Source organism: Anabrus simplex, chromosome 1 (assembly GCF_040414725.1).
Source record: "Anabrus simplex isolate iqAnaSimp1 chromosome 1, ASM4041472v1, whole genome shotgun sequence".
NCBI lineage: Eukaryota > Metazoa > Arthropoda > Insecta > Orthoptera > Tettigoniidae > Anabrus > Anabrus simplex.
The window spans coordinates 843097497-843120309 of NC_090265.1; the positions used below are offsets into that span (position 1 = coordinate 843097497).

Below are 22813 nucleotides of genomic sequence, written 5' to 3' on the forward strand. Positions count from 1 at the left end.
TAAAATGGCTCTCTAGTAGACTGTGCACATGATTGATTGTTGGAGGTCTGGATTTCATTCTATTTCTTTGTAGGTCAGAAATATCATCATGGTTTGGCAAGTTCAGATTTGCCATAATTTTCCTGTATTCTTGAGCGAGAATAGTTTGCCTTTGTGGATGTAGTGGCATGATATTGCTGAGAACTGGAAGTCAGTGGACAGTTGGGGGTCTAATAAGGCCTGTGATTAATCAATCAATCAGTCAGTCAATCAATCAATCAATCAATCAATCAATCAATCAATCAGTCTCCAGTAATATGCATTTAGAGCTATCACCCAGGTAGCAGTTTCTCTATCATTTGTTTACCTATAGCTCTTTCTTGAACATTTTCAAAGAACTTATCAAACATTTCACTTGATAATTTATTATTTATTTAATTTATTTATTAATTTATTATTTATTTATTTATATTTATTATTGATTATTTATTCCTCGTCCTATAAATGAATATTTGCCCCAGTTTGTCATCTTGAATTCCAGTTTTATCGTTCCTACTTTCAAAAGCTCCACTCTAGCTTATTCGTCTACTAATGTAATTCCACGCCAACTCTCCAATGATGGCTTGAAATATACCACAGTCGAGCATCTCGTCTTCCATACTTCCAAGTCCTCCCAGCCCAGAGTTTGCAACATTTCCGTAACGCTACTCCTTTCATAAAAATCCAAACCTCATGGTGCAACAGCCCCGAAGGGCATGGCCTACCAAACAACAACTGCTCAGCCTGAAGGCCTGCTGATTATGAGGTGTCGTGTGGTCAGCTCTAGACCGGGGTCGCCATCTCGCCATCAGATAGCTCCTCAGTTGTAATCATGTAGACTGAGTGGACCTCGAACCGCCCTCAGATCCAGGTAAAATTCCCTGACCTGGCTGGGAATCGAACCCAGAACCTCCAGGTAAGAGGCAGGCACGCTACCCCTACACCGCGGGGCCTGCTTCCTCCTTTCATAGTTGATGATTTTCATTTCCGTGTTCATGATTATCTAGTTTAGCAGAATATTCCAAAGGATGTTCCACCAATCAACACTACCAAAGAAGTACAATATCAAAGTTAAAAATTGATATTGTACTTCTTTGATAGTGTTGATTGGTGGAACATCCTTTGGAATATTCTGCTAAACTAAATTACTCTTTTGTCAGAAATCACCCACAAAAAATCATGCTGATTTACTTTGATTTTTTTCCAGTTCTCATATCAAGTAGTCCTGGTGTGGGTCCCATGTATGGAAACCTTACTCTAACTGCAGTCTTATTTGTGACATATACACCCTCTCCTTTTTATATGCTTACTACAACTCCAAAATACTCACAACCATCTGAACAGATCTCTAACTTTTTTTAACAACCTCATTAATATGATTACCCCAATGAAGATCATTCGTTATACAGGGTGCGGCAAAAGTACCTGACGAATTTCAGATGTAAATAACTCAGCAACGCAACAAGCCATTTGCAATTTTGTTGCGCAGTTTAAAAGAGCCATTTGTGTCGCATACAGTAGATTGGAGCGAACTAAAGGTCATATTGGCCATAGCTTTCAAAAAGGTGTTATTGTCGCGGTGCGCGCAGTCTTGGCCTTGGCTTTAGAGAACACGTGCATCGCCTTGTCCGGGCTAGTCATTCAGTCAGCCAGTCGCTAGCATGGCGTGGATTGGTGAACACCATGGTTTCCCGATTGAGATTTATTTCAAAAATGCCGACTCTGTTACCACAACACAGCGTTTGTTTCACAGACACTTTGGCTTAGGTCGTCATGAGAAAGTTCCGAGCGGGAACACCATTCTGTTATGGGTGAACTGTTTGAGAAAAAGTGGTTCAAGTGTGAAAACGAAGCCGCCTGGTAGGCCTCGTAGTGTCCGAACACCAGAGACCGACCGTGCAGTGAGACACGCCGTTACGCAATCTCCTCAACGTTCTGCGCATAGGCATTTACGTGCTATGGGACTCTCGAATCGCATCGTAAGAAGGATTTTACACTCAGACATGAAGTTCCATCCGTCCAAAATGGTGGGTGTTCAGAAACTCAGGGAACGTGATTCGGCCAACCGCAAAGCGTGTTGTGAGACAATCCTGGAAGCTGTAGCAGCTGACACCAGTGTCCTGGCAAGTGATGAAGCGCACATTCATTTGTCAGGCTACGTTAATAAACAAAATTTTCGGTGCTGGTGCGCAACCAATCCTCAACAGCTCCATGAGCGACCTCTACACAGTGAGTGTGTTACTGTTTGGTGCACTGTCGCTGATTTTTGAATTGTAGGCCCTTACTTTTTTGAAGAGGAGGACAAAACTGTAACAGTAACATTGGATCATTACGTACAGCTGTTACGCAACTTTCTGCAGCCGACACTCACCAACTTAACGAATCCTGCTGTGTGGTTCCAACAAGATGATGCCTCTGCACACACAGCCAGGGCGTCGATAGGTCTCCTCAGAGAAATGTTTCCAGGACATCTCGTCTCCTTACGGGGAACTTTCCATGGCCAGCCCGTTCCCCTGACCTCGCCCTGTGCAATTTCTTTCTCTGGGGATATTTTAAGGATCGCGTCTTCTGACGTAAGCCGCGAACACTACATGACCTGAAAGCTGCCATCCGTGAAGAAATCGAGGCAATACCACAAGACATGCTCAAGTGAGTCATGCAGAACTTCAGGGAGAGGCTTCAGAGGTGCATCAAACAGGACAGTTGACATTTGGATGACATTATTTTCAAAACCTAGTGTGTATGTGTATTTTTGACACAAATGGCAAACACTACTCTTTACAACTGGGCAATAAATCTTTAAATGGCTTGTTGCGTTGCAGAGTTATTTACGTTTGAAATTCGTCAGGTATTTCTGCCGCACCCTGTATTAACACCTAGGTACAGTGTTCCCCATGATGTACTATCACCCCATCAACACAGTAATTAAAACTAAGAGGACTTATCCTCTTGGTGAAACTTACAACTTGACTTTTCATCCCGTTTACATTTATACCATTGTCTGTTGGCCATCTCGAAACATTGTTTAAGTCCCCCTGCAGTTGCTCACATTGATGTGTTCAAAGGTGGAAGTCAATGTCAGGGGAAGTTGGGCAGGTCTTCCAAGTAAAATGGAGTTATACCAAGTGGGAACTCATTGTATATGATCTCACAACCTCACCATGAAAGCTGGATTTACTCCACTTGATCTCTGAGCAGCATCTGTGGATGGATAGAACAAACTGGAGGAGGCTCGTACACAACCGCACCCGGCTTGCTGGAGCGAAGAAATGATGATGTTGATGATGATGATGATGATCTCTTAGCTACTCACCTGTGTAATTTTCAACTCCAACTTCCTGCTACTCCGGGTGTTCTACTTTCGTAATAGGACCTGATTACTCAATACAGATCACACCCCAGAACATGGTTCACCACTTGTAAACTAATGGGCACTAATTTAGAAGTAACTCTGTGAACAAGACGACGCAGTAGTCAGTGGGATGTAAGTACTTTTCTTGGTGCTGAGAGAGTAGTTTGGGAGGAAATGGATGAAGGTGAAAAATTATGGACTTACATGGGAACATACATACATACATACATCTTTATTATAGATTGTTTTGCCTTTAGCATTCAGTCAGCAAGCCTCTATGAATTTACCAAGTGCCGCCACAATCCTCTATTTGTAACTAGCTCTGTGATCTCGTTTAGTTCTTTACCTCTCATCTTTAAATTGTTAGAAACGAGTCTGACTATCGTGTTCTTGGGCTCCCTCTACTTCTCTTACCCTCCATGACCAAGTCCATTATTCTCCTAGGTAACCTCTCCTCCATTCGCCTGACATGACCTCACCATCAAAGCCGGTTCATGCGTACAGCTCCATCAATTGATTTCATTCCTAATGTAGCTCCTCATTCAGAGTACCCACCTGCCATTCTACCCAGCTTTTTGTACCAGCAATCATTCTCACTACTTTCATGTCTGTTATTTCTAACTTATGAATAAGATATCCTGAGTCCAGTCAGCTTTCACTCCTGTAAAGTTGGTCTGAAAATGGAACGATGTACAAATATAAATACTTGAAATGATCTACATGTTCAAGTTTTATATTTCCAATATGACATCAACCGGGCGAGCTGGCCGTGCAGTTATGGGCACGCAGCTGTGAGCTTGCATCCAGCAGATAGTGGGTTTGAGCCCCACTGTCGGCAGCCCTGAAGGTGGTTTTCCGTGGTTTCCCATTTTCACACCAGGCAAATGCTGGGGTACCTTTATTAAGGCCACGGCCGCTTCCTTCCCATTCCTAGGCCTTTCCTATCCCATCATCGCCATAAGACCTATCTGCATCGGTGCGATGTAAAGCTAATTCTAAAAAAATCTTGACATCAGTTCTCTTAGGTTTCTTTCCTACTGATATAAATGTAGTCTTGGAAAGGTTAATTTTCATATCACCCTCATTGCACCTATTTTCAAGTTCCAAGATACAGTATAACCCCGATTTTGCATGACCTTGATTTACCGTAAACCTGCATTTAACAGAAGAAATTTCCAGTCCCGAAAATTATTCCATAAGAGCAATGCAATTTTATTTCGATTTAACGTAATTCACAACAGGGCAAAACCTGCATTTAGTGTTAAGGAAATGTTAAAAAATTCACAAGATATTTATTTCTATTTGTTTTGGTTATGGGACATTAACCTATGAAAAAGATGTCATAAGCTTCCTAAGGATGATTCAAGACAGAAGAGGAATTTAATGCACGGGCACCAAGGGCTAAAGTGAGATGTCGGGACTAGGATACACATCCGACCGTGGCCGCTGTAGTAGAAGAGAACCTCAGTTTTTAAACCTTTAAAAATTCCTGTATTAATCTGTGCAATATCCTTTGGTTACAATGAGACCCCTTTTACAGATTCATCCGCTATTACGAGCAAATTCGGGCGTGTTAGTTTTTATGCGTTATCGATATTCATACACCCTACTGGTCTACTCCAGCGAAAATAATATTGTAGTTGATAGTTCTATCCTCTTTGGACTTGTTCCAGCATTTATATTGAATGCGATCATCTTTCGTAACGATTCCTCGCTATGCGTGAGCGAGTCGATCTTGAGCGAGACTGCTCACAACTCACACGTCAGACTGGTGTAAACAAACATCGGGATAACATGTTTTTGCAATAATTGCAATGACAGCAGTTGTTTACTCCTTAGAAATAAAGGCTGAAGTAAACAATTGCTTAATTTTAATGCTATGCACTGAAATAAAATAAAAATGTGATACTTCTCATTCTCAAGATACAGCGGTTGCATAACTAATTTCAGAAGTTAGGTTATGTACTTCCGGATCTTGTTCAATTTTAGAAAGGTCATTCTCATGTAAATTTATAGTGAAAATCTTATTATTCTACAGGGAGCTTGAAATATGTTTTCATAATACGTCCGCAATAAACCTAGGTAAGGTGACGCTCTTTGACATAAGAAAATGGAAATGTTTGCCACAAGCCTCTGGAGTGCTGCTATTGCAATTTTTAAGAATGAAACTGAATAAGTGTGTTCAGACTATTGGAATTAGAGAATATGTGCGAATGAGTAAGCCGCTGCTTGGAAAACATCCACAAAAATGTTTAAACCAACCAATTGCTGTTTCATACCGATTTGAATGTGTTTTTGTGCGAGCTTGATATCTTTCCAAACTTCAATGGAAAATCATGTACAGTGGAACCTCGATTCTCCATTTTTGGAGGGACCCCGGAAAAAATAAACGTACGACATGGGAAAACGGAAAATGCGGGAACGAATGAACTATCAGCAATTTGGCTAAACATTACAAAAATGAAATATGTATACTTATAATCTTACAAACGCCCCTAAACCAAACCAAACTACAGCCTCGATGGGCCTTCCGCCTACCAAGTGACCGTCCTTGGTCCAAAAGCCTGCATATTATGAGGTGATGCATGGTCAGTGTGACGAATCCTCTCGCCCGTTATTCCTGGGTCTCTAGACCGGGGTTGCCATCTCACTATTAAATAGTTCCTCAGTTAAAGGTAATCGTAGAATGAGTGAACCTGGAACCAACCCTCATCATCATCATCATCATTGGTTTGCCCTTCCAGCGAGCCGGGTAGGGTGTTTGAAAACGAGCGTCTTCCAAAGTTGCCTATTCAAAAAAATTTCATTGTCCAAGACAGATTCCCAATTCCATCCTCTTCTCTCCACGTCTTCCCTCAGTTGGTCCATCCATCTTCTTCTTGGTCTTCCAGCTGGTCTTCTACCTGTTATTCTCTTTTCCAAATAAGCACATGGTAACCTTGTGCTATTCATTCGTTCAACATGCCCAAACCATTTAAGTCTAAATGACCTAAGTCTTTCCTCCATCGATTCATTTAGACCTAGGTTAGATCAGATCTCATCATTTTTCACATGATCAAGTCGGGTCTTTTGGAGGGCAGTTCTAAGAAATTTCATTTCACAGGCTTGAATCCTACTACAATTCTTTGATGTTAGTGTGCAGGTTTCCAGAGAATACAAGATGCGTTCCATAAATAATGCGACCAAATTCATAAGAAATCATTTATTGAATATATTCGTACAAATAATAAAAAATCTTCAAAATAGCACCCTCTTGCGTCGATACACTTCTGGAGGTGGTGTTTCCATGCCTGGAAGGTATTCTGGAAGGCCTTTTCCGGAATGTCCTTTAAAGCCGATGTAACATGCGCCTGGATTCTTTCAATCATGTCCCAATGTTTTCCTTTCATGACTCCTTTTAACCGAGGAAACAAAAATGTCAGCGGGAGCCAGGTCAGGACTGTAGAGAGGCTGGGGAACCAATGGGGTGTTGGTCCTGGCCAGGAAGTCGTTGACAGTGAAGGCGCTGTGACTCGGCGCGTTGTCATGATGAATTTTCCACGTGTCCTTGATGTCACTTCGGCAGCGCGAGACCCTCTTTTCAGTCTTTTGAGCACTTCCAAGTAGAAAGCTGAGTTCACTGTAGTCCCGGTAGGTACGAATTTGTGGTGGACAATGCCTCTGACATTAAAGAAGACAATGAGCATGGTTTTGATCCTGGACTTGCTTCTTGGGACGGGACGATGATGGGGTGTGCCACTCTGAACTCTGCCTTTTTGTCTCAGAGTCATACTAAAAAATCCATGACTCATCACCTGTGATAATTGAGTTTAAAAAAATTAGGATCATTTTCACACATTTCCAACATTTCTTGGCACCGAAGCACTCGCATGTCCTTTTGTTCGTCGGTCAACACTTTTGGGACCAGTTTGGCACACACCTTTCTCATGTTCAAATCTTCGGTCACAATGCGGAAAACGGTTGTTTTTGCCATGTTTAGAGTTTGTGCTATCAATTGAAGGCTCAGCCATCTGTCGGAGTTCAAACAATCGCGCACACGCGTCACATTTTCGTCGACTCGTGAGGTTGATGGCCGTCCACTGCGAGGTTTGTCGGTGATCTCCTCTCGGCCCTCCATGAACGACTTGTGCCATCGGAAAACTTGTGATTTGGACAAGCAATCGGTCCCAAAGGCCTGCTGAAGTAATGGAAACGTTTCGGTGGCGGACTTCCCAAGTTTAACGCAAAATTTGATAGCGTACCGTTGCTGTACAGAACGATCATTGTGCTGTGTTACATGAACTCAAAACGGGCTTTGACGGAAACGCACATCCTGACTCTCCGGCAGCTCGCTGCTGAATGAGACAAAGAGCGTTTGAAGCTAACACCCCCCTCCATCTAGCCCAGCAGGTTAGAACACGCTGCGGTGTACAGTTGTATCACAAAAAAATTGGTCGCATTACTTATGGAACGCATGTTGTATGTAAGGATGGGAATGAAATATGTCTTGTACAGGGTCATTTTTGTTCTTTGTGGGACCTTCTCATCCCATGGTAGGTGTCTAATAATACTGTAAATGTTAGAGCCTTTGGTTACTCTGTTTGTTATTTCTATCTCAGCTCTGTTATTACTAGCCATTACGCTTCCTAAATAACTGAATTGGTGTACTACTTCAACTTGGTGGTCCTGTATTTTTATGTTGCATTGTGTATTATGTCTGCTGATTTTCAATGCTACTGTTTTTGATGGGTTCAATTTCATTCCATAATCATCAAACTTCTTACACCATGCATTCAGATTATTTTGCACTCCCTCCTCTGTTTCACCCCATATTGCCACATCGTCTGCAAACACCAGAGCCTGAAGATCTTTATTACCTTTATCTTTTAGTTCTTTTAAAATGGTATCCATAACTGCTATGAATAGAAGAGGTGATAAGGCACTTCCCTGTTGTACTCCAATTCTGACACAGCTTTTACAATTAGTACAGTAGAGCCTCGATTATCCGACCTAAACGGGACCTGGAGTACGTCGGATCACCGAAAATGTCGGATAATACGGAATAACTTTGAAAATGAACTAAAACAAACAGGAAGGCTATACTCTAGTACTAAAACAATGACACGTTTTACGGTGCTCTGTTTATTGAATTATCAATTCAACTGTACAGTACATGCAGTATTGAACGAAAACATTCGAGATGTCTTACGAAAAGAAACTTTTCTCCACAGGTATTAAGCTGCCTAATGCCGTATCGTTTCTTCCACCAATCAAGCCACCCAGCACTGGCAGGAAAATTAGGGTCCCCTTCATTAAACTCCTTCTGGAAATACACAGCCTTTTCCTGCAGAATGGGGCCAGATATTGGCAGCTCCTTCTCCCGGTGTTGAGATAACCAAAGAAATAGTGCTTCACTTACTTTTTCGTACTCACATTTTTCATTTTTTCTCTGCTCTGGTAGAGAAGCACTTTTAAATTTCTTCCCTCTGTTTTTTTCCAGTCTCCCACTGTAACACATCCAACGTCCATAATCTGAAGCCACATTTTGAAGAATTTCCTCTTTGTCCAGTCTCTTTAATGCACTCAACTTGTCTTCCATAGAAACAATCACTTTCTTCCATTTACTCGCTATACTCACAGAGGATATGAAAACTACAACATCCGCACCCAACCAATACTACAATGAACAATGACTGAAGACTCACTGCACCTGTCCTTGAGAAAAAAAACTGCCCTACCGCCAACGGTCAGGCCAGTGCTTGTCCCATGGTCGCACCCTCCACAGCGGGTGTGCCTGAATTTAGTCTCCACCAAAAGTTCAAATTAAGTCTACCAGTGTCAGATAACACGGAATGTCGGATAAGCGAAGGTCGGATGAGCGAGACTCTACATATAGCATTTGGATCTTCCTAATAAGGTACTCCGGTACACCAAGTTTTCTAAGACTTTTCCAAACATTTGATCTAGGAACATTATCATACGCCTTTTCAAGGTCCATAAACACAATAATTAGGTCTTTTCCTCTTTCCCAGTGTTTCTCTGCCAAAATCCTCAAAGCAAATATCAGATCTGTTGTGCTTCTTCCAGTTCTAAAGCCATGTTGTTCCTCTTCTAAGATAGGCTCTAGTATACCCCTTACTCTGGCTTCAGTGATCTTCTCCATAATTTTAAGGCCATGTGATAGGAGGGTAATGCCTCTATAATTTTCACTTTTCCTTCTACTCCCTTTCTTAAAGATAGGAACTATCACCCCTTTTGTCCAATCTTCAGGTATTTTGTTATCCTTCCATATTGTTCTGAGAACTCTATACAGCCACTGTATTCCTGGCAGACCAGCAGCTTTAATCATGTCAGCTGTAATTTCATCAGCTCCTGCTGACTTACCACTTCTCATCCTATGGAGAGCTTGCTCTACTTCTGTCCATGTAATTGGGATATCTTCCTCTATTGTTTTCTGTCCTACATCCTCAACAGAGATCTCTTTAGGACCATTTAGGAGCTTGTCAAAATACTGCCCCATTGTATCCGTGATATCTTTCATATTGCGAACTATATTCCCATCTGCTGTCTCTAGAGCTGTAATTGCTTCTTTATCTGATCTTTTACTTTTTACTATTCCACATATCATTTTCATATTCCCTTTACTGTCTTCTTCCAGTTTAGTTGTAAGTTCTTTCCAACTTTTCTCTTTTTCTTCACTACAATTCTCTTAACTTCCAACTTTCTGTATCTATATTCCTTTGCCATCTCTTCCAATGTATTGTCTGTTCGGTCGCTGTTGATTCTTCTGTCAGACTTCGCCACATCAAGAAGTTTTTTTGGCTTTATTCCTTTTTATTATGGCTTCTTTCACTTTATCATTCCACCAAGATGTTCTTTTCTCTCTCACTCTTTTGCTTGTTCTTCCACATATTTTATCTGCGCTACCGACCAGACTTGCCTTAAAATCATCCCATTCTTCATTACCTCTTTTTGTGTCTGTAATTGGTATTTTAGCTCTGATTTCCTCTTGAAACTGCTGTTTGACTTCCACATCTTTCAATTTCCAGTCTTTAATTCGTGGTTTTTTCTTCTTGTTTACTTTAGTAATAGGTTTGGTGACCTTTAGGTCTGCAATGAGGAGTCTATGGTCACTATCAAGGCTCTCACTAGGTATCACTTTTACATCATGCACCTTATCTCCACTTGACCTATCTGTGATGATAAGGTCTATCACTGATCTGTATTGACCATCCCAGCTGTATCTCATTATCTTGTGGCTATGCTGTTTCTGAAACCACGAGTTCTTCACCAGAAGTTGGTTTCGTGTACATAGATCAAGTAGAAGTTCACCCTCCTCATTTCTATTACCAAATCCATATGGACCAATAATGCCTTCACAACCTGACCTATCAGTTCCTACCTGGGCATTAAAATCGCCAATTATCATTATGTTCTCTTCATCAATGATGTCCTCTAGTTTTTCTAGGAAGCTTTCTTTTTGGTCATCGCTACAACCCTGCTGGGAAGCATAAACTTGGATTACAGTTTGAGTTTCTCCATTTAGGCATATTTTAGCTTTGATTAATCTCTCATTGATGAAGGAGACATCTGTTACACTATCAATGTCTTTATGGAGTATAAAACCAACTCCATTCCTCGCCACTGCAGGTTTACCACTCCAGTATAATTTATATCCGTCCTCTAACATTCTTGTGTTGCAACCTTTCCATTTGGTTTCACTTAGCCCTAGGAAGTGAATATGTCTACGGTTCATTAAATCCGTGATTTTGTTGCATTTTCCTGTTAGTCATAACGTTTAAGGTTCCAATCCAAAGCTTGTTTCTATGATCGGTTCTTCTCGTGCAACTTGAATGAACATCGGATCTGACGTCGTCATTAGTTCCAAGAGTACTTGAAGTATCGTCGACATTCAAAATATGTTTCTTTCCGAGGCTCGTTTTCGTTTTGAAAGCAACTGCATTGTACTCCTGTACTAACTTGCTAGGCCTAACATACTAGAGGATTTTCTTTCAGGGTGGTCTCCCTTAGCCTTTGGCAGTCCCCTGCCTCACTGCAAGGCAGCAGCTGATGAATTTATGTGTTGTTTCCCACACGAAGGTCTCATCTTATCCAACCTTCTAAGGGAAACCTCCTCTGCTCGCAGCTATTGGTTTTCCCTTAGTTTGCCTGGTTTGGTATCGGCCACCAGATTCTCGGCCAGACAGTCGCAGGTAGTACCATCTACTGTCGCGTACGATAGCAGAATATATTCTGACTTGACATGGTACCAACCCTCATATCCAGGTAAAAATGCTTGGTGTGGCCGGTCATCAAGCCTGGGTCCTCCGGGTGAGAGGCAGGCAAGTTTTTAGACCGCGGGGCTGGCTTTAAACATTAATTACCGGTACGTGACTTAAAAATCTCAAAACTTTACATTCAGTTTTACCGGGGAAACTTAGTCAGTTTCCTCTGAAAACTTTGTCAAATTCCTTTGAAAACTTCTTTCAGTTCAGCAACTTTGATCAGCCAGACTCTTCGAAAAATCTAATACCTGTAATGCCAAGCCAAACAGCAATCGACCACAAGTAGTTTCTAATTCTCTAATCTAATAAAATGAAACACATTAGATACAAAAGCAAAATTCTTTTTTTTTTTTTTTTTTAATTCTTGCATTGTAAATTGGTCACCGGTATACTGTTCCTAGTCAGTTTATGGAAATTTTGTACCACGTAAATTAGGCCTACATCGACTTTTAAAGGTTATGTTGAACTCGAGAATATGGTTTCAAATATAAGTATCGATCCTTAAGTTCACGAATGAATTATATTCAATTCTGCCCGTCACTAATTGCAATCAAATTGCAAAGAGAAAAAAATATCATTAACACCTCCGAAATTACGATTATTCGCGACCTTGAGTTCAGCTGGAAAGCGCGCTCACTGTAAAAGTCTGTACAAGTGCGAAATGATACAGAGTTTTTTAATGTAATGTGCGCCAGTTTTTATAAAATTTTAACACAAAAACGTGAAATTCCTAGTCATATATTAGGACGAAAACAGTAATAGGCAGTCCCAAAACCTCCCATGGCTTTATGTATGTAAGGTGCAACATCTGTTCTGGTCTTGATAACATAATCATATACGATAATATTAAAATGCTTAATTTGTGTTACTTAAGGAGGAGCAGTTTCAATTCCTGCCTGAAAGCCCAGTGACTTTACAGTACCCTGAGGGAAATGCCGAAAATCTGTTCGGCGATACACTCTAAAAAATAAACATCTAACCCTGGACATAATGTAGACATTTTGCAAGTACGAATATCTGACGAAACTTGTTCCGTCTTCAAATAGAGCTGCCAAAATGTGCTCTGTCTCCTTCCAATTGTTGTGGGCACTCTCTGCTTTATGATTTCTGAGGATTCTCTAAACAATACCACCCGAATGCGATGCTAAGATGATCCCTTATTCAAGTTCACCGCCGATCCCTTTTCCAGTAGGCTACAGTACTTCCTCAAATTACCACAATGACGGGACATCAACATCAAGATCCGTAAGTATGCTGTAGCCGTCCTTTCGTATGATACAGTTTCAAGAAAAACGCGTGATCGAGGATTTAGCATTGATGGGACTGAACTTTCTGGACGGGGGATCCGGAAAATCGTTTCTTCGAGGAACGGATAATGCGGAATTTTTACAACGTGATTTAATTAGAATGCTCGTGGAACCACGTAATTGAATGATAGTACGGGAAAACGTAGTTTCCGGGAACGTATAATCGAGGTTCTATTGTATAACATTATAAGAACTTTAAATCGAAGCGGTTTTGCATTCGCTGACAAAAATTTGTCAAAATGAAGCGCAAACCATAACTACAGTACAGTGTGTACGGTTGATATCACCTTGTTTTATTGCTGTTACTGTAAATAATGTATGACAGTACAATTCATGTTAATAGTGGCAAAGAGCTCTGGAAAAGGTATGCTTTTTACTGAAACCTCGATTTAAGGTAGATCTCCATTTAAGGTTTAAAAATCAGGTTTCTGTGAAAACGTTAAATAAGGGTTCTACTGTATTTGATTGCAGGGTTTCAGCACAGTGTGCCATTAAGATGCAGCCATCAGCATAGGTCAGACTGCTTATTACATTTCCACCTAACTGAATCCCTCCCTACCATTTAATACCTTTCAGTAGATTACAGCCTTGTCTAGCCCCTGCAAGTACCTTGAACCAATAAATTGTACTTTTAAAAATTGACCCTTAATCCTATAATCTATCACTATGTCTAACACCTTTACCCTCCATACTATGCCATCTACCTTCTCTAGCTTTACGAAACATAACTGTCTATTCATCTCATAGCATTTTTCAGTTACCTGGGGCATACTGAAAACCTGGACCTGTGGTCTCAAACTACACTGGTTTTCATCCAACTTACTCTCAACCACTGTTTACACCCTCCCTTCCAAAATGCCAGTGAATACTAATCAATAAAATACTTTGGCAGTTGTTGCAATCCTTCCTGTTCCCTTGCTTACAGGTAGGTGTAATTACTGCTTTTGTCCAATCAGAAGGTACCTTACCAAAATTCCATGCTAATCTTATTATTTTATGAAGCCATTTCATCCCTACTTTCCCACTATATTTCACCATTCCAGGTCTAATTTCATATATTCCTGTAGCTTTATGACAGTAGAGTTTATTTACCATCCTTTCCACTTTCTCGAGCATAATTTCACTGACGTCATTGCCCTCCTCCCCATGAGCTCAGTTGTTGGTGAGAATATTTTCAAAATTCCTTCCACCTGTCAAGTGATTCTGTGGGATCTATTACGAATTCACCTGTGGTACTCAAATCACTGTTCATTTCCTTTCCCACCCCCCGTCAGGGACTCTGAACTTTGGAGCATGGGTTGGCGACCACGGGGCCCTCAATTGAGTCCTGGCATTGCTTCCACATACTTGTGCCAGGCTCCTCACTTTCATCTATCCCATCCGAGCTCCCTTGGTCAACTCTTGTTCTTTTCCGACCCCGACGGTATTATTATGGAGGCCTAGAGAGTCTTTCATTTTCATGCCCTTCGTGGCCCTTTTCTTCCTATGGCCGATACCTTGATTTTTCGAAGTGTCGGACCCCTTCCATTTTTTCTCTCTGATTAGTGTTATATGGAGGATGGTTGCCTAGTTGCACTTCCTCTTAAAACAATACTGTCCGAAAATGTTTCCCTGCTGATTGACTTAGCCCTTCCAGGTCATTATCGAAATCTTCGCATAACTTCTGGGATTCACCTATTATTTGTTTTGCTCTGTTTCTTTAATCTACGTACAATTCTCCTTCTGCATCAGTCCTTATTTGGAGCCATTTCTGATAAACATTCTTTTTACATTTACAGGCTGCTTGAAAATGTTTGCTTCTTTCCCTCTTTACACACAGTTATTCCTAGGGATTCCTTGTATACCACCCATTCTCTTTCTATCATATTACCAGGCGAGTTGGCCATGCGGTTAGGGGCGCGCAGCTGTGAGCTCACATCCAGGAGATGGTGGGTTCGAACCCCACTGTTGGCAGCCCTGAAGATGGTTTTCCTTGGTTTCCCATTTTCACACCAGGCAAATGCTGGGGCTGTACCTTAATTAAGGCCACGGCCGCTTCCTTCCCAATCCTAGGCCTTTCCTGTCCCATCGTCGCCATAAGACCTATCTGTGTCGGTGCGACGTAAAGCAAATGGCAATTTCTATCATATCATACCTTTATTTTCTTCTAAATCACTACAGATTTCTCTACCAGCTACGTAGAGGAAATATTAACAAAAAAACAGAAAACTTAAAAAGGGTTACACGTATCGAGTCCATGACAATTGTTTTTGAGCTGAGTCAACGCATTATTCCCTCTCTTGGATCATCCCCCCCCCCTCCCCCCCACCTCTCAACAGCTAACCGGTAGTTAGGTTAAGAGGGGTTGGGGCACTCTACCACCAATTCCCTTCCTTTCCTCTCTTTCCCCTCTTCCCTCTCTTTCTGTATCCTGCTTACTTTCTGTTGTTTGGAACTTTTCACTAATCATGTGCAACCCCCTGTGGGTGGGGGCAGTAATAACACCTACGGTATCCCCTGCCTGTCATAAGAGGCGACTAAAAGGGGCCCCAGGGGCTCTGAACTTTGGAGAGTGGGTTGGCGACCACGGGTCCCTTAGCCGAGTCCTGGCATTGCTTCCACTTATTTGTGCCAGGCTTCCTGACTTTCATCACCCCTATCCGACCTCTCTTGGTCAGCTCTTGTTCTTTTCTGACCCCGACGCTATTAGGTTTGCGAGGGCTAGGGAGTCTTTCATTTTCATGCCCTTCGTGGCCCTTGTCTTCTTTTGGCCGATATCTTCATTTTTCAAAGTGTCAGATCCCTTCCATTTTTCCCTGATTAGTGTTATATAGAGGATGGTTGCCTAGTTGTACTTCCTCTTAAAACACCACCATAATCATGTGCATGTACTTCTTTCTTGTCATGGAGATTTTCTACCCTTATTTGTCTGCAGACAGATTTCACTTTATCTATTCTAGGCCTAGAGATACTTAGTTAACTGTAGATCATCAGAAAATTCCTGGAATACCTGCACTTTCCCAACAGATTTCCTGAATTCATAGTTATCATATAGTCTTTTATGTGTAGTGGTGAATAGCCTTATGTCTGCAGAATGCATTCATAACAGTCAGTCTGATACTAGCATAGACCGAGCTCGATAGCTGCAGTCGCTTAAGTGCGGCCAGTATCTAGTAATCGGTAGATAGTGGGTTCGAGCCCCGCTGTCAGCAGCCTGAAGATGGTTTTCCGTGGTTTCCCATTTTCACACCAGGCAAATGCCGGGGCTGTGCCTTAATTAAGGCCACGGCCGCTTCCTTCCACTTCCTAGGCCTTTCCTATCCCATCGTCGCCATAAGACCTATCTGTGTCGATGCGACGTAAAGCAAAAAAAAAAGATACTAGCATAGAAGTCCAGTAAATGCTTCCCATTCCTATTAGTTTCCACATCTTCTCCCCATTTACCCATCAGTTTTTCATATCCTTCAGTTCTATTTCTAACTCTTGCATTGAAATCGCCCATTACCACTATCCTATGCTTGCTGTTGACCCCGACTACGATGTCACTCAGTGCTTCATAAGACTGTCAACTTTGTCTCCATCTGCACTCTCACATGGTTAATAGACAGGCCATTCTTGTCCCGATTCCTTGAACAGCTAAATCTTTCTCAAAGATGAATTTTATGAAGGCATTCAAACACATTTAAAATTATATAATCCAGTGGAATCATATGAAGGTACAGTGAAACCTTGTTAGTGCGTTCCTTATTAACACATATTCCCACTTAGCATGTCATAAATTCGAAGTTCCGATTCTCTTCATATTAAATCTATATAAAAATACTTCACTTATCATGTCACAAATTTTCGCTATTACCTCTTAGCACGATCACATTTTTTGTAGCCCTCAAAATGTTATTTACCATCCCTCATGAAAGGAACATGATTTCCAACTTTAATAAGAAAGAGCCCTCACTGCAGTTGCATGATAACGAGAAAGGCCTTGAATTCCTGAACTTTATGGGGTAAATTGCACCTTCGGGAAGCGAGCCATTAGCCTCAAGAATGTTGAGTTTTGCTTGCCGGTTAGCAGCGAGATTGCTGAATAACACAGAGAGCCAGTTTGTGCTAGTATTTTGCATTTCATTCAGAAATTAGAAATTGATTTTGTGTTGAGTAGTATAGTGAAGGGTAGCGAATATTTGTCACCTGCTAGCCTACATCTGGATTAGGATTTTAATTGTGTGAAGTTGACTTGTGTGGTGCATTTATGTCTTGTGAAAGCCTATTTGTGGATTCGGAAAAAGTTCTCAAATTCCTTACTAATGAGGACAAAAGAGTTGGTTGAATCAGTGTTTTATTGATTTCAAAATGGCTGCCAAAGTTGCAGTCGCACATGGTCGAGTGTAACCTTCAATTCTTTGTCTACGAGGGTGACCAGAAAATAGTGTTCAATAACCCACTGCTCCAAAATAAAAAGCTTCTACTAACATTTGGTTTTATAAAGAGTGTGATCTGGGATTATACTTTGATATTTTTATTGGTCCCCATGTAAATGTTTTCATATTTTTGTTGTCTGGTGTTTTTCACACCATTCAGTACACTTGTTATTTTATAATCCCCAGCAGAAAAGTTTTTCATATTTGTTCTCTTGTGTTTTCCACACCTTTTAATATTCTCCTCTCATCTTTAGAAATTGTAGATAATAGTTTTGATTGTACCAATGGAGACCCAACATAAAATGCAGTCATGTTAGAAAAAATCATATCTGGTGTTTCCATATCCCTCTTGAATAGTTTTTATTTGTGTATTCAGTAGTAAGTTTTCTTACTTAACACATTCTTTTTCCTTGTCTCCTGCAGAAACATCTTAACAAGGTTTTACTGTATAGTGTTTGTAAATCATTTTATTTTTCAAGAAATATAGCTTTTCTTCATTGAGAAATCTCACCGTTTGGGATTTTTCTATCTGCTGATCATTTATCAATATGTAAGGTAACTCATATCTCAGCCTTGTTTGATTTTTTGCTACTGTATGTTTGCAGGTGTTCGGTCCACTGCTACAGGGACTTTTCAGAACAATGCAGTCAGTATCGATTGTGGGCAACGGACATAGACAACCCATCCAGGCTCTTAGTGATTTGGTAGAGATTCGATGCGGCCCGTCTGGCAATGTTCGTCCTATTTGCAAGCTTATTACACAACAGGTATGTGCAATTGTGGATTGTTGCTAATGTGAAGCAAATCTAGGACTGCATTAATCTAAAACAAGCTCTTTCCTTTCAGACACAGTTCCTACCAGATGTCGTAACACAAGCTGTGGGGAGAGAACTGGCTAAAACTTCCTTCCTGGGGCCATTCCTCTCAGTGTCAGTGTTTGCTGAAGATGAACCCAAGGTGGCTGAGAAATTCTTCTCAGGAAATCCTCTCGCTGACAAGTCCTTGAATCAAACACTGCAGCAGGAGCTGGAGAATACAAGGGTAAGTTGGTTTTCAAGAAGTAACTATTTATTGATATATTTTATACATACAGTATTTGATATAGGCCCTATTACTTCTGTGACCAATGTTATTACTGTCATGTTTTGGGGTGTTTTAGTTTGTAAAGGAACTCAAATAACAGCATTTTACAAGACAAAATTTATCTAACTCTGAAGAGGTAACATACCAAAACTACATAGCAGTATTGAGAGCTGTTCTGATTCATGGGACAGAATGTTGCCTCATTACAAAAAAGGAAGAACAGAACGTTCATGTGCTGAGAAATAAGGATGTTATACTGGTCACTGGGATGTACTAGACTTTAGCGTTTAAGAAAATAAGAGATCCTGACAAGGTTTGGTGTCGCTCCCATCATGGACAAAATGCTTGAAACCAATCTATGCTGTGTGGTTATGTGCTTTGTAGTGCTCGTAATTCCAATGCAAAGACTCTTCTCAAAAACGACCCTTAGGAACATCTGAGAGGGCAGCCAAAGAGGTGGTGCCAATTGGCAAGCCATGTGCTGCGCTGGATGAATGCTCAGAGAAAGAAGAAAAGGTAATGTTAATTTATTACAGTCAGCAACGTTAAAGCTACTGCATAGTTATTTTTGGTAAGAGACTTGCACCATATTGGAAACTAAGGCACAGAATCTCAGACTAGAAAGTGAAACTTTCTTCAGCTTATCTCAGTTATTTCTGGGGGTTGCTGGAGCCACCCAAGCTAATTTTGGTTTTAGTCCGGGCTTTGAGGTTGGATGTCACATGATTTTTCATTGGATAATTCTAACCCAGGATTAACCAGGATTCAAACGTCATTCATCCGGGCAGAAAGCCAGCAGCTAAGCCACTGTGGTAATCACATCCCCAGGGTCTAGGTCTAGATGTAAATGTAAATAATATGAAGATGGAAAATGATGGAGTCGCAAGAGAAAATTCTGTACAGTTGACATTTTCAAATACTGCGCTGTCACAGTACCGAAATGAGTGGGCACAAGTTAAAACACGTAATGATTACAATAGCAGTAATAAAATACAAGGCTCAAAGGAAGACAGAGGACACAACTTACATTAAAACCCAGAGGAGAGATGTGGAAGGAGAGGATCAGGAAACGTCCCGATACGGTATGAACACTAATATCAATTAAAAGAAAAACACCTTTTAAATTGAACCACGAAATTTAATTTAGGAAAACAACTAAAGCTTTAAAATTGAATTAATGGAGAACAAATAAAGGTTGAAAATAAATGAACAGAAAGCAAAATTTAAAGTTATCTTCAATTAACAATCTAAGAAGGTATAAACAATAATAATTATTTAAATGAGAACAAGATTCACCCACAAGAGACTAACTCTATTTGAAACGTGATCAGCCGACGCAAAAGGAAAATAGTAGAAACGCTAAACATAGTAATATAAATTTAACTTAAAATAAATTCAGGTAGACTCTTAATGTATTATTTAAACAAATTCCCAATTTGTAGTTAAGTTCTGCTTGTTACAAGAAGTCCCACTGAGTTTCAGCAAGGCATAACACCAAAATAATCCACAAGTTAGAGCATAAGTCAGTTACATCAAAATATAATTAAATCAGAACAATATTACCATGAAGAAGCAAGAAAGTGTGCAAAAATCACTTAGAAATAAAAATAAAGAAACATTAAATACACCACAAACACTAAGTACATCCACAAACAGCCACGCCAGCTTCTTCAGTCAACAATAATCATGGCCATCACCATCGCAACGACTAAGCAAGGAGGATTTTAACTCAAAGAATTCCAAGTTAATATAAAATAAAAAGAAGATTAATATTAAGAATGGGATCAAATAATTATTTAAAACTTTTTCCAGATTCTTCTCTGTTTTGAATTACATTTGATGCCTCTCCATTCAGGAGCTTGTCAAAGTAGGTCTTGAATTCTCTCCTGATTCCATCTTCCTCTCGTACTACTGATCCACTGTCCTGCTCTATTACCTTGATGTCTTCTAGGTTATTTTGCTTGTTTTTAATTACTCTGTAAAGAAGTTTCTTGTTTCCTCTACTGTCCTCTTCCAACTTTTCCACAAACTCATTCCATTTTTTCTCTTTTCTCTTCTCTTACTATCCTCTTAGCTGTAAGTTTTTTTGCCCTGTAGAGTTCCTGTAGTTTAGTTAATTCTTGGCCACCTGGATCTTGTGCATCTCTTTGTTTTTCTTTTCTTTGTCTAGCATCTTTTTTGCCCAATTTCTCTCTTTTATAGCCAATCTGACTCTGTCATTCCACCAAGGTGTCTCTTTTTCTTTCATGGTCGATCCTCTTACTCCACACAGGTCTTTAGCTTCATCCACCTATCTTTAAAAATTTTCCATTCTTCTTCTACTGTATTCATTTTCCCTTTTGGTAAGTGTCTGTGTATCCTTATTTTATATTCTTCCTTCAGCTTGGCTTCTTCTAATTTCCAAGTCTTCACTTTACGTTTTCTTTTTCTTTTCTTTGGGGTTGTGTTAGCCACATGATTTAGGTCTTCAGTCAATAATCTATGATCACTGTCCATACTCTCACTGGGGATAGCTTTGACATCAGGTACATATTTCCCTCCTCCTTTGTTAGTGATGATATAGTCGATGAGCAACTTATGTTTTCCATCCCAGCTATATCTTGTTATCTTGTGGCTGTCTTGTTTTTGGAAGAAGGTATTTTTTATGATCAATCCATTTCTTCTGCACAAATCAAGCAGTTGTTTTGCCTTCTGCATTTCTGTTCCCAAACCCATGTGGTCCAATGATTTTCTCATAACCAAGTCTGTCTGTCCCAACTTGTGCATTTAAGTCCCCAATGATGATGGCATTTTCTTCATCAATTATATCTTCTAGAACTTGACAGAATTGTTCCTTATCTTGAGCACTACATCCAACCTGTGGTGCATATACCTGCACTACCATGTAATTTGTGGACTCCAGCTGCATAGATAATTTAATGATCCTATCATTCTTATAGGATATAGATTTTTCCTCTTCATCATATCAATAAGGATGTAGAGGAGAGAGAGGTCAGGATTGGAAGTGGATTGTGAACGAAAGAATGGTTCATGGACAGAACAAAATGGAAGGGGCTCGTATACCACACCTGGGAAACTGGAGTTGGTCAATGATGATGATTTCGCGAGTTTGTTTAAACGTAAATAATTTCGTGTTTTTGAGCCAAATGTGTAAAATTTTGCAAAAAATTTTGCGATTTTGTGCTTTGCGAAAAACAGGTGCCTCTAGTGATTATTGATGTGTTCTAACGTGACCGAAAATACGTAACAAACTATTTTGCTACCGACTCAGTTGAAACATACTGTTTGTAATTTATCTTGTGCATGGAGCTCCTTAACTCAAGTGTGAACTCTGATCATGTATTTCTCCAACCAAACGCAGAAGTGTAAAAGCAAACATAAGGGTGTTGGTGCGTGAAAAATTCAAACTTCACTGGAAATGTAATGGACTATGACTGTGTCTGTTATGTATTCTGTACAGTAAACCTGACATGAATTTGAACCGTAAAAGGCTTTCGTTTAAGCTGCATTATCAACATGCTATGGGTATATGAAGATGGATTCAGTAGCAGTGGCCATTATATTATGTGGACTGTATTGAAAATTTAGTATGTTTCTAGACCACAGTACTATCAAGCTAATTATGTTTGTAAATATGGCAAGCTTCGGAGAGGGAGGCTGTAACTGAGGTTACTTTTAGCCCCCTTTATGAACATTTTCAGAAATGGCATCTTGCCGTGAAAATTTGTGTTACCGAGAATTTATTTTCTCCTATTTCTTTTACTTCTATCTTCTCTGTGAACTGGATGTCACAATTGGTTTTAAAACTTTACCTCGCCTTGTATTTGTGACTAAAGATGTCCTATAAGAGGACGAAACACGTTTCACGAGTGTAATTTAATGTAGTCTTTGTAATAAAGACAATTACAGTATTGTAAAGGTGGAATTACAAAATCTAAATTTTCACAAGTTGATACTTTGACAATACGGGCTCTAATATGAAATTTATAACGTGCAATGTTGAAAGCAATTCGAAGACGCTACCACTGGCTTGCTAGGCCTACCATGGATCTTCGCATTGATACTTTTTATGCACTAGATGGTCAGTGCCTGACACGCATTTCCTCATGTCAGTTAAGTCTATGGTTTTCCCGCCAATACTTGGGAGGCTGATTGCAGTGGTTGCCCACTGGGCGATGGGGTCGCCACATCCCTACGCGAAATAATTAACGAACTTATTTGGAATTGCATCATTTGAAGCTTACAACGGAGATTCGAGGCGAGTTGTGGCAATAAAATCCGATAATCGATGCCACAATTGACTTTATACCCTTTCGATATATATCGAAAGCTAAGGTATATCGATTATTGCTAAATTAAATTTATCGTATTCATCGATCCTTGGTATTCCAT

At 40.2% G+C, this 22813-nt stretch overlaps 1 protein-coding gene across 2 annotated transcripts in view; it reads left to right on the forward strand.

Moving 5' to 3' along the window:
- The window catches only part of Ube4B (Ubiquitination factor E4B), a 287660-nt gene that overhangs the window by 86756 nt on the left and 178091 nt on the right, over positions 1-22813 (forward strand). For both annotated transcript variants that reach the window (XM_067136402.2, XM_067136403.2), the window contains exons 7-8: positions 17944-18105; positions 18185-18379. In XM_067136402.2, the coding sequence (XP_066992503.2) occupies positions 17944-18105; positions 18185-18379 (357 nt within the window). The remainder of the gene's footprint in view (positions 1-17943; positions 18106-18184; positions 18380-22813) is intronic.